The 16,981-nt window shown below is 35.5% G+C and overlaps 2 protein-coding genes, 2 long non-coding RNA genes and 1 pseudogene across 5 annotated transcripts; 2 read left to right on the top strand and 3 right to left on the bottom strand.

Annotated features, from left to right (window-relative positions):
• Positions 1–22: 22 nt before the first annotated feature.
• On the top strand, positions 23–8,155 carry LOC147555656 (uncharacterized). The gene is made up of 4 exons (XM_086658510.1): positions 23–386; positions 656–1,894; positions 5,041–5,469; positions 6,817–8,155. Exons 1-4 carry the CDS (start codon positions 93–95, stop codon positions 7,969–7,971), a joined length of 3,117 nt encoding a protein of 1,038 aa, XP_086514636.1. The 5' UTR covers positions 23–92; the 3' UTR covers positions 7,972–8,155.
• Positions 8,156–8,370: 215 nt separating this feature from the next.
• On the bottom strand, positions 8,371–9,678 carry LOC147555655 (E3 ubiquitin-protein ligase RMA1H1-like; annotated as a pseudogene). Its single transcript, XR_015234937.1, has 2 exons — positions 9,619–9,678; positions 8,371–9,333 (listed from the first exon to the last, which is right to left on the bottom strand). The product of XR_015234937.1 is annotated as an E3 ubiquitin-protein ligase RMA1H1-like (transcript).
• Positions 9,679–10,501: 823 nt separating this feature from the next.
• Positions 10,502–14,495, top strand: LOC147555654 (uncharacterized). The gene is made up of 3 exons (XR_015234939.1): positions 10,502–11,802; positions 12,257–13,365; positions 13,426–14,495. It is a non-coding gene; the product is annotated as an uncharacterized LOC147555654 (long non-coding RNA).
• On the bottom strand, positions 11,316–15,009 carry LOC147555653 (uncharacterized). Its single transcript, XM_086663319.1, has 2 exons — positions 14,041–15,009; positions 11,316–11,769 (listed from the first exon to the last, which is right to left on the bottom strand). The coding sequence occupies exons 1-2, from the start codon at positions 14,297–14,299 to the stop codon at positions 11,456–11,458; spliced, it is 573 nt and encodes a 190-aa protein (XP_086519445.1). The 5' UTR covers positions 14,300–15,009; the 3' UTR covers positions 11,316–11,455.
• A 989-nt stretch (positions 15,010–15,998) lies between these two features.
• On the bottom strand, positions 15,999–16,651 carry LOC147555652 (uncharacterized). The gene is made up of 2 exons (XR_015234938.1): positions 16,404–16,651; positions 15,999–16,314 (listed from the first exon to the last, which is right to left on the bottom strand). It is a non-coding gene; the product is annotated as an uncharacterized LOC147555652 (long non-coding RNA).
• Positions 16,652–16,981: the final 330 nt, after the last annotated feature.

The raw sequence follows: 16,981 nt of genomic DNA, 5'->3' as shown, positions 1-16,981 counted from the left end.
ATCACATGGAGTTTCTCTCTTCTCCATAAACCCTAGTTATAGAACAAACCTTAACCTCAACTGAAAACAGAGTTTCTTCATTCAGAATCAAAATGGAGTCTCGTATTTTTTCCTCAATCTTGAATCAACTTAGATCCAACAACTTCAAATCAAACGAAAGAATCACTCAAAATCTTATATCAACAACCAGATCATTTTGTACAACCAAAACTAGGGTTCCTAAGACCAATCTATATTCCAAAATCAGTCCACTTGGAAACCCTAGTATCAATCTTTCTCCTGAGCTAGATAAATGGATTAAAGATGGGAAGAACATTTCAGTTGCAGAGCTTCAACGAATCATTCGTGATCTTCGTAAACGTAAGAGATTCACCCAAGCTCTTCAGGTATAATTCTCTCTCTTTTTATTTCTCTCTCTACCCTTACCTTTATTAAAACCCATTAGATGATTTAGAAGTTTGATCACATATCTGTGTTAATATGCAAGTTTTAACCCTAAAAAGATCTCAATGAGGCTCCTTTAACGAAAATCTTATATACATTTGTGTTCTTTATACAAGTAGGTGCCAATTTGATGTATTTTTTGTGCATTTGTACATTAGAGTATTAGACTTGTTTTTGCCCTAATTTGGTTCATGGAATCTTGTGAGTGTAGGTGTCTGAGTGGATGAGTAATAAGGGTATTTGTTCATTGTCTTCTATTGATCATGCTGTTCGGTTAGATTTGATTGGTCGTGTACGTGGGCTTGATTCTGCTGAGAGTTACTTCAATAATATAAACGACAAAGACAAAACTGATAAGACATATGGAGCACTTCTCAATTGTTATGTTAGAGCTAAAGTTACTGATAAGTCATTGTCGCATATGGAGAAGATGAAGAAGCTCGGTTTTGCTTCTTCTCCCCTTAGCTACAATGATCTTATGTGTCTTTACACAAACACGGGTGAGTATGAGAAAATCCCTGGTTTGCTTAATGAAATGAAGAAAAATGGCGTTAATCCTGATAATTTTAGTTATAGGATTTGTATAAACTCTTATGGGGCGAAACGGGATATAAGGGGAATGGAGAAGATTCTCGAGGAAATGGAGAACCAACCCCATATTGTCATGGACTGGAACACTTATGCCGTTGTTGCTAATTTCTATATAAAAGCTTCTCTTACTGATAAGGCTGTTACTTTTCTGAAAAAGTCCGAAGAGAAAATAGATAGGAAGAAAGATGAACTTGCCTATAATCATCTCATTGCTCTCTATGCAAGTCTTGGAAACAAAGCCGAGATTATGAGGTTGTGGGGAGTTGGAGCTTCTTCCAAGAAGTACATGAACAAGGATTATATTACCATGATGGGTGCATTGGTGAAACTCGGCGAGTTTGAAGAAGCAGAGACATTGCTGAAGGAGTGGGAATCGTCTGGAAACAACTTTGATTTACGTGTGCCTAATACGCTTGTACTTGGGTATTCTGAGAAGGGTTTGGTTGAAAAGGCCGAGAAGATGCTTGATGATTTAGTGAAGAAAGGTAAGGTCTTGACCCCAAATATCTGGGGGATAGTTGCTTCTGGATATGTGCAGAAGAAAAATATGGAGAAAGCTGTGAAGTGCATGAAAAAGTGTTTTTCACTACTCGATGGTAACGAGGGGTGGAGGCCGAACCCTAAAATAATTTCGAAAATACTAAAGTGGGCAGGTGATAACTGTGAGAGTAAAGAGGTAGATGCCTTCGTAAAATCGTTAAAGACTGTGATTCCTATGAATCGAGACATGTATCATGCATTGATCAAGGCAAATGTCAGAAAGGGAAAAGGAACTGATGAACTTCTGAAGAGCATGAAGGCAGATAAGATAGAAGAAAATCAAGAAACAAAGAAAATCCTGACGAAACAAAAGATAGCCGCTTGATTTGGTTGTTTTCGTCTATTGCTTGAATTGGGTCAGAAATTGAGACTGACATGCTCGCTGAAAGATGTTCTTCTGGCAAATTTAGGGGTAAACCATGTTTTTGCAGGTCGTTTTTGCTCTCTAAACTCGAACAATGATTCAATTCTTCTGACCAAATTGCTTGGTTTTGTTATAGAATTTGACAGAACATGGAATTATGAACTTGTTCTTTTTAATCTTCCATCTTTATTTTTGCTCTTCTTTTCATTTTGAAAGAAATAATCAGAGTTTTCTTTGTTGATGTAGTTTCATTTCAACCTGAACCTGTAATGAAGTATTTTGGTAATGTTATTAACAATTTTGTTCTTCCCTTGGCCGGTCTGGTTTAAGCGAATTAAACCTTGAGAAGCAAGTTTCATTTCTGTATTTGAACTCTAAGAGGAAAACCAGTACACACTGGCAATTCGTAACGTAGTGCGGTTGGAGAATAATTGCTAAGAGTGGATTGGTACATCGAAAGTTTGAGGTCATGAGCTTGATGGAGCAGTTACGAAGTTCAACATCCAAGGTTCCAAGTTCAAACATTGAAAGTTCCAAGTTCAAACAACATCGAAGGTTCCATGTTCAAACCACATCGAACATTTGAGGTGTCATTAGCTACTATGTAAAGGCACAGATAGGACTTCTCGGGCGTATTACATTTGCTCATAGAAAAAAAATTAATGGAAGGAGGCCAAAAAGTCTAGGACTATTTACCTGAAAGAGAAGGTTGTTGAAAAATTATGGAGTGGGGAGGAATATGTCGACTGTGATGTTTGGCCCTAAAAAGCTGGTTAACCCTAGCACGAGAGTTGACGTGGTCGACCAGGAAGGATGGGCCAAAAATCTTGGGCTCATCATGTTAAACCACATCAACCCTTGACCCGGGTTCAATCTATCAACCAACTTTCTGGGTGTAATCATCATTTTTGTGTTTTAAGAGGTGAGAATGCGAAATGACTATAAATAATAGAGTTCACAAAAAATGTTTGAGTTATTTTGTATATGGGGCACAAATAGATGTCTTTTCTTCCCTAACTTGAAAGGAGGAAACTAAGAAACAGTTTCTCTCTTAACTTCATGTTTGTTTCTTTCTTCTCCATTCCCACCCGGCAAGGCACATATATATGGTTCCTTTTTTCTTCCTTCCTTTAAGAAATTCTACTTGAATAACATTCACTTAATCAAACAAGTTTGGTTAGGGTTTAGGGTTTCTTCATTCATCAGTGCAAAGGTTCAAGACTCAAAATCTAAAGGTATGGTCAAAATCTTAGGTTTTTTTTTTATGGAAATTTAGTGCTTTAAAACCATGTTAAGGTTTATAACGAGAACAACTAGAGTTGTTATTTCGATTAAAACATCAATATGTTATGTAAGTCAATAGTTGGTAGCCTAAGTGGTTCCAAGGTGTTGACATAAACTCCAGAAAGCCCTGGAGATCACGGGTTCGAATCCCAGAGAAGGTGAAATTTTTGGTTATTTGAATTGGGATTATATCTGTGACTCAAATACGATGTAACCTAAAAATATTTTGTGAAAAAAAAAGATTTTCACGTGAAGCCTTGCTTTATGGTTGATCGTCCATTCCAAAAATCGAGAGATCAAAAAGATTTATCATTTTCTTTACTTGTGTGTTTTATACAAGGTATGAATAAAAGTGGTGGCTTTTGGTATAGGAATAACACTATTTAGTAAATGCAGTGCGTTAGAAAGGTCACTTTATATATTTGTTCTTCATTTACCAAATTAGTTTAAGGAGAGCGTTATAAGGATCATTTAATAAATAATGCCAAAATAGAAGGACTTAGATAAAAATTAATAATAAATCTAATATTTTATTCACTTGTAGTTTCCCTCACATAAACAACCAAAACCCTAATATCGTCACTACTATCAACATCACCATTAGTATTAAAAAGACTTGCAAAGTTCACCATCACTGTAGTCTTAGTTTCGAGCTTTTAATGATGCCTCAAGATCTCATGGATGAGGAACCACTGTTAATGGAGGAGGCATCATACATTAAGAAAGAAGATTCATTTGACTTAAACGTAGACATCGACTTAAACGAAACCATCGAGTTAAACAAGGACATCAACCTAAATGAAGTTATCGACTTAAACAAAGACATTTATATGAAGAAAATATGTATCAGGTAAAGAAATATCATATTTTTGTCTTCCTCTATGGTTGAACAAACGTTTTAAGGTTTTAGGTCGTTTTTTTTCGTAAAGAATTTTCGATTGGATCGCCTGAAAAAGACAACAAATTTCGGTAGGGTCGGGTGAAAAGACATCAAATTTCGGTCGTAACGGCTGAAAAAGATGACAAATTTCGGTTGGGTCGATTGAAAAAAATAACAAATTTCGGTCGGTCCCACTGAAAATAATAACAAATTTCGGCTGAGATGGTTGAAATTAGTCTGTTTTTTCAACCACTCTAGCCGATTTTTTTAAAATTTTCAGTTGGTATTCATAAATTTTTATTTATGCTAAGCGAAATTTCTTTTACGTAAATGTCACTTATATAGTTTTCGAGTTACATCCTTGTTTGTATTATTCATTGCAATATTGATACTTGAAATCTTCAAAAATTACTTTAAGTAGTGTTAAAACCCTAAAAATCTATGGAGAAATCAAACAATAACAAGAATTAGGAATTCTCTATGGAGATGAGTGTTGTGTTAGTCATCTAGGGTTTAAGTTTCTATCTCTACATCAGATTTAGGGCTTTTCTCCTTTCCAAGATGTTTATCTCTATACTCTCTTTGATTTGATCGAAGGTTTTAGGTCTAACAGAAGTTTCTCTTCTCTCTTGAAGGTTTTTAGTCGAACAGGAAGATGCTCTCTTCTATCTCTTTTGGTCCAAAATAGTTTGATGGGAGGGACCAAAGTATAAATTTGAGATATTTTTAAGAAAATATTTATCCTTCCCCATTCTAAAACGAGTGTTCTCCTTACCTAATCCACAGTCTTTGCTAAAAATTGCTCATCCTACACCAAAACTGTGGTGGATTAATTTCCTCATGACCTACAAAGTAATGACTATAAAAAGAGAACAATTTTGAGAACATAGTCTGGCCTAAAGCCCTGCCTTCTTCATCTTCTTTCTCTAGTTTGAAGGCCCTAAAACCCTTTCCCTCCCATCTCAAATTTGAAGGCCTAAAATCCTTTCTCTACCATCTCAAGTTTGAAGGCCTAAAACCTCTCTATTTCTCCATTTCTATTGAGATTGAAGCAAAAAAAAAATCGATGAAGCTTGTTAATTTAAGGAACAGATTGAATTCATCGTCTCAGAGAGATGGTTGTCATAGAGCAGCAGCAGTAAGGGTTTTGTTCTACTCCACTGAAACACAAACAACAACCTCTCCTCCTCCCAAGAAAGTAAAGGATACCCTTTACAAAAGGATTTCCCCAATTGGTGATCCTAGTGCTTCAGTCGTTCCAATCCTTGACAAATGGATCAAAGAAGGAAATACCATTAACAAATTTGATCTTCTCTCTATGGTTAAAAAGCTTAGGGTTTACAGACGCTACAAACACGCCCTTGAGGTCTCTCTCTCTCATTTCATTTCATTTCATTTCATTTTGATTACAGCAATGATTGAGCAAACAAATCATGTTTTGAACTAGTAATTTTTCTTAGTTGTTAGTATAGGAAACATTTAAAGGGTTTGTTATCTTATTTAGTGAGATGGGTGTGTATTGAGATACTATTAACTGTTAAAAGTGCAGTGATTTTGAGGACCCAAACCCTACGAGTTATCGATATTATCTACTTCTATCGTCTAGGCTCAATCCCCTCAAGTATGGGGTTTTGTACCCGGGGAGGCTCCACGAGCCCACCCAAAAAGGCATTTGATACTTCACACCTATACCCCGGCTCTAGATTGTCACGGGGGCAAAGTTTCGGGACACGCCATTATCCTAACTAGTGTGTCCATGTGACCCTTTTCTTCCTTGGTGGAGGACTCTATCGCATTTTAGGGGATGGGACAGTCCGGAATCTTATGGAGAACTCAAGACTATGGCAGAACGTTGTGGAGTAAGCCTGAAGGTTCTAGAGAATTCTAGGCATGTCTAGTGCGTGGAGAGTCTTAATATAATTAATGTATGCTTTCTATAGTGTGTCTCGAGGCCTATATAAGGAGGAGGGGTCCTCATTTGTAAAAGAAATCTAGTTCAGAGACAAGTAACCAAGTGAAGGTAAGCGCTTGGGAGTGAGTGACTTGGGACGCGTGCAAATAAGTGCACATTGGTGTTGTACTTGGGAATTCTTGGCAAAAAGAGTTTTTTTCCACCAAGCGTGTTCGTGCACTAAATTAGTGTTCTCTTGCAGTTCTCTTAGTTACTCTGGTAAAGTGTGTTCCTTGCGTGATTCCGCTTCCAAGGAACGTGACTGAGTTGCTCGAGTCAGAGTGGTACTTGGGCAATTAGAGGGAAAGACTTGTGTTCGACGTTCGCCAATCTTGAGCATAAGTGCCGCATGGGTAATAGGTGATAGTGCCGAATCACACTTTACTACGTCACAAGACACTCTCCCAAGTATGGGTGGATTGTCAAGATAAATATACTGAAGAAATTCATGGTACCAATAACTAGACAGACATTTGAGTTTGGGAGTTCAGGGATTAATCTCTCTTTTTGAAATTCTTGAAATTTCAGATTTTCAGTTTAGCAATTACTATGTCATTAAGGTATAAAAACTCAATGTATGGTAAAGGATGCCGTTGAATCTTCTAATAAGCTAAGTCTAATTATTATCGTTTCAAAATCTTCTTTTCAGCATAATTGATCTGCGTCTGTTATATTTAATGGTTTCCATTTCATAAGTTTGCAGTAGAGATCATTGTTTTCGAGTTAAAGGTCTGAAAAATCGTATTTTATCCCTTTTTTTAGATTTCTCAATGGATGAGCGACCGAAGATACATGTCTCTTACACCTGGTGAAATGTCGATAAGGTTAGACTTGATCTCAAAAGTTCATGGCATAGACGAAGCAGAGAAGTATTTTAATACCATTCCGAAACAAAGGAAAGGCTTCCAGACCTATGGTGCTCTTCTGAGCTGCTATTCTCATAATAAATCTCTCCAGAAAGCAGAAGCCCTCATGGAGGAAATGAGAGATTTGGGTTACAATAGAAGTCCTCTGAATTACAATGTTATGCTAAACCTCTACTCTAGGGTTGGTCAATATGAGAAGTTAGATGCTATAATGGAAGAAATGGAACAGAAAGGCATCCATGGTGACAAATTTACATTTAGCATCAGATTGAGTGCATATGGAGCTACTGGTGATACTGATGGGATATCGAGAACTCTGAAGAAGATGGAAGATGATTCTGAGATCGTTATGGATTGGAATTGTTATGTCGTTGCTGCTAATGGTTACATCAAAGTTGGGAAAATCGATATTGCCCTCCAAATGTTAAAGAAAGCAGAGACACTGATTACTGGGAACAAAAGAAAAGTTGCTTATGATTTCCTATTAACACTGTATACTATTACAGGGAAGAAAGATGAAGTATACAGAATCTGGAAATTGTATAAATCATCAGAAAGAGTTTTTAATACAGGTTATCTCTGTATGATAAACTCGTTATTGAAGTTGGATGATTTTGATGGTGCTGAGAAGATATTCGAGGAATGGGAGTCGGCAGGAACTTCATATGATTTCAGAGTAACGAATTTGCTGATTGGTTCTTACTGCAATAGGGGTCTTTTGGGGAAGGCTGAAATGGTGATAAGTAAGGCTATTGAGAAAGGACATAAGCCATACGCGACTACATGGGACATATTGGCGACAGCATATCTTGATGATAATCAGATTCCAAAGGCAACAGAAACAATGAAGAAGGCGATTCTGGCAAACCGACCTGGTTGGAAGCCAAACCGTGTTACTTTAGCCGCATGTTTGGAATACTTGAAAGGGAAGGAGGGTGAAGAAGGAAAGGGGTCTGAAGCAGATTTGATATCGAGAATGGAAGACCTACTTCGTGTTCCAAACACGGAGTCGGAAGAAGGTTATTCAGATGTCAATGAAGTAGCATTATGATCCAAATCTTGGCAGGGTATTATTTATACTAATTTCTGGCCTCTACTAAGGTATCAGATTGTCTGCAATGAAATTTTTTATTTTCAAACATTTCAAGTATTATTTTGAAGGAATAGATATTGTACGGGACAACGGAATCAGAATGATGTCTCTCTTCGTATAAGTTGTATTTTTGTTCTCCTTATTATCTGAATCTGCCTCAACTGAGTTCAATTTGTCAAAACCTAAATAACCCGAGTCTGACTTGTTCTGGTAATGGGCAAAATAATCTGTAAGGGTTTCGACACAATGGTCTCTTAACATAGAACGTGTTTTATGTCAGGTTTAAGTTAACCCAAATTAGCCATTTGACACGAGTATCTCGAGTCAGATGACGTGCATTATATTGACATATTAATATTATACGTGAATCAGAATCACATTATTCTCCGTAAATTTCCATTTCATACATGTATAAAGGTGGAAAAAATCAAGTACGAACGAGACCGAGGAAGATTAGAGTAGAGAGTTATAATCAGAAGGAAAGAAGGCACAAAACCAAACAGCAGAAGAGGAATATAGAAATCCTATTAAGAGATTTCTCTGCCTTCATTTCCTGTCTTCTCAACCTTGGACTAGCATGATTGATTCCCATTAAGTAGTAGGAGCTATTCGGATGAACAAACAAACCCATCTCTGAACCATTCCCAAATATTCTTGCATATACCATTTCTCCTAACATCCCTACAATTTGATGAACTGCTGCAGTTGTTGTCGTCGAGCCACCAAGACTATTAAACATCGGGTAAACTGCAGTTGAAGTTTGATTGTGTAATATAGGATTATACTGTTCCTGTGGTTGATGATTTGGCTGCAATTCGAGTTGGCTGTCATGTGCTTGTCCGCCACTAGTACTAGTACGACCAGAACTTCTAATCACGGAATGAACTCCATGAGCAGGTAGAGGTCTATTAGGTATTTCCAAACCTGGGTAGAAGCTTTTTTCGTTGTTGAATTCTGACTTAACGAGGCTACCGCCTCTACCATAGAGGGGGACGACCATGGACAGAGAAACGTTAGCCTTGCAAACAGGGCACCCGTGTGGTTGTTGATCTAAGGTGGTAGTAGTAGTTGAAGTCGGCCGAAAGTGAAGCCATTTATATATGCAAGGCCAGCAATAGAGATGCCCACAAAGAGTTACGACCGGTTCGTCGGCATGATCAAGACATGTTGCATTGGAAACAGTCGTCGATATTGTCCGCCGCTTTTGCAGCAGCAGAGTTAGATTTTTGCCATGGTTTTTCGATATTGTCATTGTCATCCATCGCAAACTGTAATATGGGTTCTTGGAGATAATCTTCAACCTCCATTATTTGATCAAATCTGGATAGACAAGAGAAAAGATATTGAAGTCAATGTTATTTCAATATGAGCAAAAGAACAAAAAAAAATGTAACCTTTAATTTCTGAAAATCACAATAGACCCCAAGAACAATTTCTGAGAAATCTTTAGAGGATTCCCAGACTGAATTACTAAACTTGGACAAAACTAACCATAATCCAGCTTCAATGGAAAACAAAAATCTTCCTTTTTGTCAATCAAAAAATCTTTGAAATTAGAGATAACCAAATCTCCTGTTCATAAATAGAGAGAGGAAGAAATCTTACAGTGAATTTCCAGAAGCAGATGGGGGAGAGAGAGAGAGAAACAGAGCCAAGCTTTCTTGTAAGAGAAAGTAAAGAAATTAGAAATCTCATCATTTTTGAGACTCATATTTATAGATGGGCGATGGTAATTGATAAATGCCCCCGAAAAAGAGACCAACCACTGCCCAAACCAGATGACGTTTGACCCTTACTGGGTGGTCATTTCTCTCTCTAAATGGTCCGGCCGGCAACTAGGACCGGTCACATCAGTTTCCGGCTTTAGTTGATGTCGCTGACTTCTCCTCTTTCTTGGCCCGTTTAACATTTTGATTGAAAACTATACACGTGCGTGTGGTGGCTTCTGTAATACATATATCCCGTTGTCCCATCTAATTCTAAAATGTGATAAGTAATAGTCAATGCGATTTACTCTTTTAAAATGTTAGTCCATTCATCTTGTTTCGTCCAACAGAAAATAATAACATTGTTTTCAAGATAGGAAGACACAATTTCTTCGCTCTTCTCTTCTCTTCCCACATTATCTAAATACCCAACTTTATTTTTGAAGTAAATCATAAGCACAAGTAATAATAAGATTGCTTCAATAATAGCCTATATTTGATGTGATTTGTGTTATAATTACAATTAAGTTGGTAATGAAGCACCACCTACACCTCTTTTTGACATTTGCAAAAAAAAAAAGTGTTTCTTAATTGAACTTTTTTTTTTGTTGAAAGATTCTTAATTGAACTTGAATGAGAGATGATTACTTCAACAAAAAAAAAATGAGAGATGACCTAAAATGAAAGCTACAAGTCTTTCCAATAACTTTTTCATTTTAAAAATGTTATCCTCAATGGTTTTAGATAAGATTAGATAGCTAATTAGATCATTAATGTTGTACTTTTTTTAATATTACTATTACCATCTCGAAATTGAGCGCTTAGCTTTGACTATTACGTGTATTATGCGTGGAAGTCAATCTAAAATTTTAACGTTCTTCTCTATTGTAAAGGATTATAAAATTTTGAATCGGTTAGGGTTAACTTTTGAGACGTGGGAAGAGACAATATATGTTCAACTAATACAAAACAAAAATGTTTTGTACTTTATTAATATAACTTACGTGAAAACAAGTCCGATCTAAATAAATAAAGAATTGCAACCTTACAAAATGAAAGATGCCTTCCACTTGATCTTAACCTATAGTGGATACAAATTGATATTGAATATCTCTAACTCAAGTCTGGAAAAATTTGGGGCCAAAGCTCAAGTCAGATGGTATTATCGGACCATCTGATTCCAGATTGTCAGAGAAATGTCTTTAAAAGTTATCAGTGAGTAGATGCTGATCAGGCTAATATGAGTAAGCTAATGATGAGAATAGTATGAGTCAGATCCACAGTGGAACTCTTATCCATACAAGGATTTTGCTAATCTGTGCTAGAAATCTCGAATAAAACCTTTTGAGTGTAATTTCGTTCACCCAACTGTAATGTTATGTCGGTGAACCAACGGACATAATCCTAACAGAAGAGAGACGAATAAACCACAGAAATGAATCTTATTGATAATTAGTCATCCCAACGCTGTCGAAAGTGATCATCTGATTTGGTGGTGAGTTAACAGAGTAACGACCGTCTAAGAGAAAGAAAGAGCCTAAGATAACAGAACTATCTGTCTATATGTATATATAATGAAAATGGAAATCACAACTCTAAAAAATTGAAATCTGAACTTTCATTTCTTTATGGTGACAGAAAAACATTCGCTGATATGTCGAACGATATAATTCGGCGATAAACAGTGCGCTAAAAGCAGCATATAGTTCTAATGAAGGCAATTACATACCTCTTCTCTACAAGAATTTTTCAATACTATTAGTTAGTGTAGTCTTTGGGACAGCACCAATGATGGTGTCTTTTTTCTCACCATTCTTGAACATCATGACAGTTGGTATGCTTTTGATTCCATATCGAGTTGCAGTTGACGGGCTTTCATCTGTGTTTAGTTTGTAGCATCTTAGCTTACCTTCGTATTCCTTGGCAAGTTCATCTATCACTGGATGGATCATACGGCACGGGCCACACCAAGGAGCCCAGAATTCAACTAGCACAGGAAGATCGTTCTCTAGGATGAGAGATTGCCAGGTTTCGTCAGTGATTGATGGCACTGCAATATTTGAAAACCAAGAAAACATTAATGGTGTGTTTGGATGGCGGAATCATGAATCCGCGGATTCATGAGTCCTTGGGATTCATGATTCCACGGATTCATGAATCCAAGTAATATTTTTTGGCTTGTTTGGCAACTAAGAATCCTATGATTTATTATTATTTGAGTATTTTTAAACGTCTTTAAAAAAATATGATTTTTGAAAAAAATAATGATTTTGAAAAAAAATAATGATTTTGTAGAAGAAAATATTTTTTTGTTGATTTTAAGGTTGAAATTTAGGTTCATTAATCCAAAATCCTAGCAAATCCTAGGGGGTAGGGTGGGATTTTGGTCCAATACAAATTTTGGAATTAGGAATCCTTAGGATTCAAGAGTCCTAGGATTCTTGGTAGCCAAACAGACCAAGGATTCATGATTCCTACTAAATTCCACTTTTGATAGGAATTCTACTTAGGAATCCCGCAACCAAACACACCATAAGTCAAATTCAAAAAGATTATGCTACTTAGTACTTCTGATAAACTGATTTGAGCTTCCAACATGACAACTGAAAGAGTTCAGCTGGCGAGGAACTCAATAATAGCAGGTAGTCTTATACCCAATGATCCAAATGCAGACAGTATTAACAATGGCATGAGGTCGAGAACTGACCCTTTTTAGGACTAGATATCAAATTTTACGTCAAATTGTACTGCCTTTAAGAGACTTTATTGGGGCATGATGATTCTGACTTCCAATCGTCAATACAAACACCTAATGCAAGTCGTGCAGATTAGAGTCCACGAAGTTGGATGTATAAACATATACGTCTTCTTGCAGTACAGTTAATACTTGATAGTATATCATAGTTTCTTGTGCTTTAATACACTATAAACTATGACATTTATATTTCATCAGTGATGTAGGCGAAATGGTCCTCACGTGGTAGGTATCAATAAACTAGTCCACCCACCCACGTGCTGTGAAGCAAATTTGAGCAATCAGGAAGTGAAGAAAACTAATCCTTACATGCTAAGTACCTAAAAGAGTCCATAGTAGCTTATATTGGAAATCAACAGTTTCCTGCCTCAAACACGTTGCTGGGAGTGTTTCTTTTAATAACACGATACATGTTATAACTAAATATAATATGAAATAAGGTTTAAATTACATAACCTAAGGTAGAACTATAGGGTCATACAAGATACTCATATGATATAAATAAGATCATTAGAATTATTAAATGACATGCATCGACCAAGACTGGTCAGGCATTGAACCAGACTTTCACAGATTTCCTCCTAATCAAAAGATATCACATTGTAAGGCCAACGGGAAAACATTCACATCACTATATGTTCCTATCAGATTCTTCAAGTCTCCGTACTCTTTCTTCTTCCTTTTTTTTTCAGTTATTAGTTTCTACTATTTCTTGCTTCATGCACGCACTTTGTGGTTTTATTCAGACTCCATAATTTTATTCATAGTTCCAAAAAAAATAACTATACGCCTATCAATAAGCTTAGTTCTTGCCTTCTCGACAACACAAACAATGACAAACAACACTTTATTTCACCTAGACCACCTACATTTAGAGGCTTCTAATAACCAGTTCTTTCGGTTCTTCTGGCGATCGTCAACGAAGTTAAATACAAACAACTGAATGCTAAGAATCTGGCGTCGAACTCTGCCGAACTCTAACACCAAGCAATCAAACCCATCATATTAAAGCATCTCAAAACTAAAAAACAAAATAGACGGCCCTCAAACCTCCACTCTGATCCATTTGGAGGATTCAAACAAGTAATGTACTCGATTGAATTTAGGAAATGAACAAAATAGACAGCCCTCAAACCTCTAATCAAGTTTACCCATCAGTTCAACAAATTAACAACAAAATCAAGTTATCCTAATCAGCTTCCTAAAAACCAATCACCTCCAACCTAATCTAGCCTACCCACCAAAGTAATCAAATTTTCATCACTAATTTAACCTAAAAGATGAAAATTCTCCTGTTTTTACAAAAAATCTAGTCACCCACCAAATCATCAAAATTTCATCATTTTTTAACCTAAAGATGAAAATTCTTCCCAGTTGGAAACATTTTCATGGGGAGAAACCCAAAAAGAGGAACTAACAGTCAAAAAATCATAATTTTTCCAGTTAAAAGTATCCACTATTTCCTCCTCTCATGTGATTCAATATTTCTTTTGAGGAATTCGAATTGCAAACAGACAATGTCTAATCCTCAATATATATTGAGATTAAAATAGTTAAAACCCTAACCTTCAACAGTCGTCATTTCTTGAGCCTCAGAAACAATGCTTCCACCATGATAACCATTTCTCACATTTCTGAACTTTACTGAGGTTACCGAATTTCTCAGAGAACACAATTGAATCTTCAAACCTCTATAAATCGGCAACGAACTCAAATTACGAGTGGAGGAAAGATTAGAAACCGGTGACAAAGTAGTTGATGCAGAAAGAGTTGATCGAATGCTAGAAGATCGAGGAATTGTTACTGAATCAAGTATGGCAGCCATTGATGATGAACAAGAAGATTTAATCTAGGGTTTTAGATGAATTGGAGAGATCTAAAGAGAGAGAAAGTACTTTAGGTAGTGAGATCTGAAGAATTAGGTAGAGAAAAAAAATGAAATTATGAAGAGATATTAGTGGAAATCGAAACAAAACCTTTTTCGATTCAGAAATCTAATTTGGTAAAAAAAATTAAAGAACATGAAAAGATTATTGATTTGGTATAGAAATAAAAATGGGTATTTTCTTGCCTTACCCCTTGAATTCAATTAACATTTCAGTTTGCCCCTCTAAGTTAACCTTACGACTTATCTACGTTATCTTGGGGTTAAAGAGAGCCATGTTCAGAAATCAAAACTCACTAGTTTGGTTTTATTGCACTTGTTTTTGAAAAACGGTTGAAGATACTACAAACGTACACCTAATCCAGACTAAGTAGGAATCAACTAATCTATTAAGAGAGTGAAAAAATTCATCAAGAGAGAAAAAAAGTTGACCAAGAAATGGAGATTGTCGATTTCATTTAGGTCTTAGAAAAGCTTTGACCTGTAGCATTTCTCTTTGATTTTTGTCAGATAGGTAGGTTATTGTATTTGAACAAAAACACTTTTTTTTGTTGAAAGAACAAAATATACTTGACGTATCAAATGACATCAGAAATAATCATACCCTACTTGAGAATAAAGGCGAATTAAATGTGCAATCGTTTTTTATTAGACTGTTTGATGTAGTTATATCCTTGTAGAGATAATAAAGAGGAGCGAGAAAACTTTGTGACTAACATGTAAGCGGAGTGTCTTTTTGAGAAAATTAAAGTTTATATGTATAAAGTTATGGACTTAATATAAAACATGAACGGAAATAAATGGAATTTTTCTTTTCATTGGTTGGCAAATGTTTAGTAGCACATTGGACATGAAACATACATGTCACTATCTACTTCTAGGTAAGCTATGTAGCAAATAAAGATTATTCAACAAAAAAAATGTAGCAAATAAAGATACTAATCACTACAAAAATTTATTTTTATTTTTTTCATTATTAACATTTCTTCGGTCTTCTAACACACCGACCTAATTGATTAGAAAAACGGATTCAAATATAGTCCAATTAAATAAGATGTTATCTCATGATTATGTAACAGAAGAATCGTCTTTAAATAAAAAAGAATCTCAAATGGAATATCCTCCCCATAGATGCGTTTTTTATTGGTGGATGCTGACATGGCAACCTCCTCTAATTATAGGATGACCTACTCACACTTCTCAACATATGCCTAAGCATTATTTTCTCCACTTTTAGCTTCAACTCTATCTTATCAAATTACAAAACCATATCTTGCCAATTTTTGACTTTATAATTGTCAAAGAAAATTGTTCCTATAGTGTTATTCATGAAGGCTGGAGAGCTATAGAGTGAACACTAAAGTGAAACGTAAATAACGTATTTTTTACATACCTGCGATACTACTTCCAAACTCACTTATTTTCTTGACAAAAGAATGAAAATTGTTGATTATAGATAGAACAATGAAATTACTGACAGACGGAAGTTATACTCCATCAGATTGTGTTCCTACTAGTCGCGTACTCCAATTGTCTCTCACTTTACCTTTTTTTATTCTCTCTAAAATATGTGTTCTTCCACTAGATCCACAAAGTTGTATCAAATATGATCACTCAAATGAATTTTGTATACCTCCTATTATAAAGTCTTAAATTCATTCATATTGAAATAACTAATAGTAGCAAATCACACCACCATACATGTTGGTACCAATATAATAATTTCATTTACATTTCAAGTAATTATCACAACTTCAAAACCAACCCATAATATTTCCTATCTTCTTCCTCTTCTTCAAATTTGAATCTTATCTATGTCCTGTTACAAGTGTTTCAATAAATCTTAACCCGTCAAATCTGGGTGAGAACTTATCATTCGAATTTGTAGTACTCTTCGTTGTTGATTTCTCTAAACCTGAATTTTCTTGATTATCATCAAACTTCAAACCCATCTCCTAAATAAAATTAAAGGACAGAATTGAGTTGGGTCTCATAGTTAACCTTAATGGAATTCATAAAACAATACTATAAAGTTAATATGTACCTGAGGAGAAGATGGTGGGGAATTCAAATTAACGAAAAAATCCATCGAAGACGAAGAAGTAGTAACAGAGATTGCAGCAGCAGAGACAGCAGCTATTGAAGCCATCTTGATTCCAGTTTTCTTATTCATTTGTGGTTATTAGAGAAAGAAAATGAAGGGAAATAGAGGGGGGAAATTTTGAAGACCTATGGAACTAGGAAAAGTACAAGTTTTCTTCTGCTAATAAACTTTCTATTTTGTAGGTGAGTGAATAGGAACAATAATAGTGTCTATTTATATGGTAGTTTTACCAAGCTAAATTACCATCTTTGTTTTGTTTAATAAATTACAGTACTATCCCTTGTCAGTTGGTTGGGCAAATGAAATTTTATTTGAATTTTCTTGTGACTTGAAATTGTTCTTTATGTCAAACTTTGATTTTTTTTTTTATGAAATGCAGTTAAAAACAACTAATAAAAAACGATTGTTATTGACAAAATTCTATACCTTTTCGAGCTTGCAGAAGACATAGTTAGCAAGAGATGAGTTCTGAACCTAAAGTATAAAGTATCCATCATGACCCACAAAGTACAGTATGG

This window comes from Eschscholzia californica, unplaced genomic scaffold, assembly GCF_041429995.1.
Source record: "Eschscholzia californica isolate CP2 unplaced genomic scaffold, dmEscCali1.0.p SCAF_2, whole genome shotgun sequence".
NCBI lineage: Eukaryota > Viridiplantae > Streptophyta > Magnoliopsida > Ranunculales > Papaveraceae > Eschscholzia > Eschscholzia californica.
This window is presented reverse-complemented; position numbering and strand designations above follow the sequence as displayed.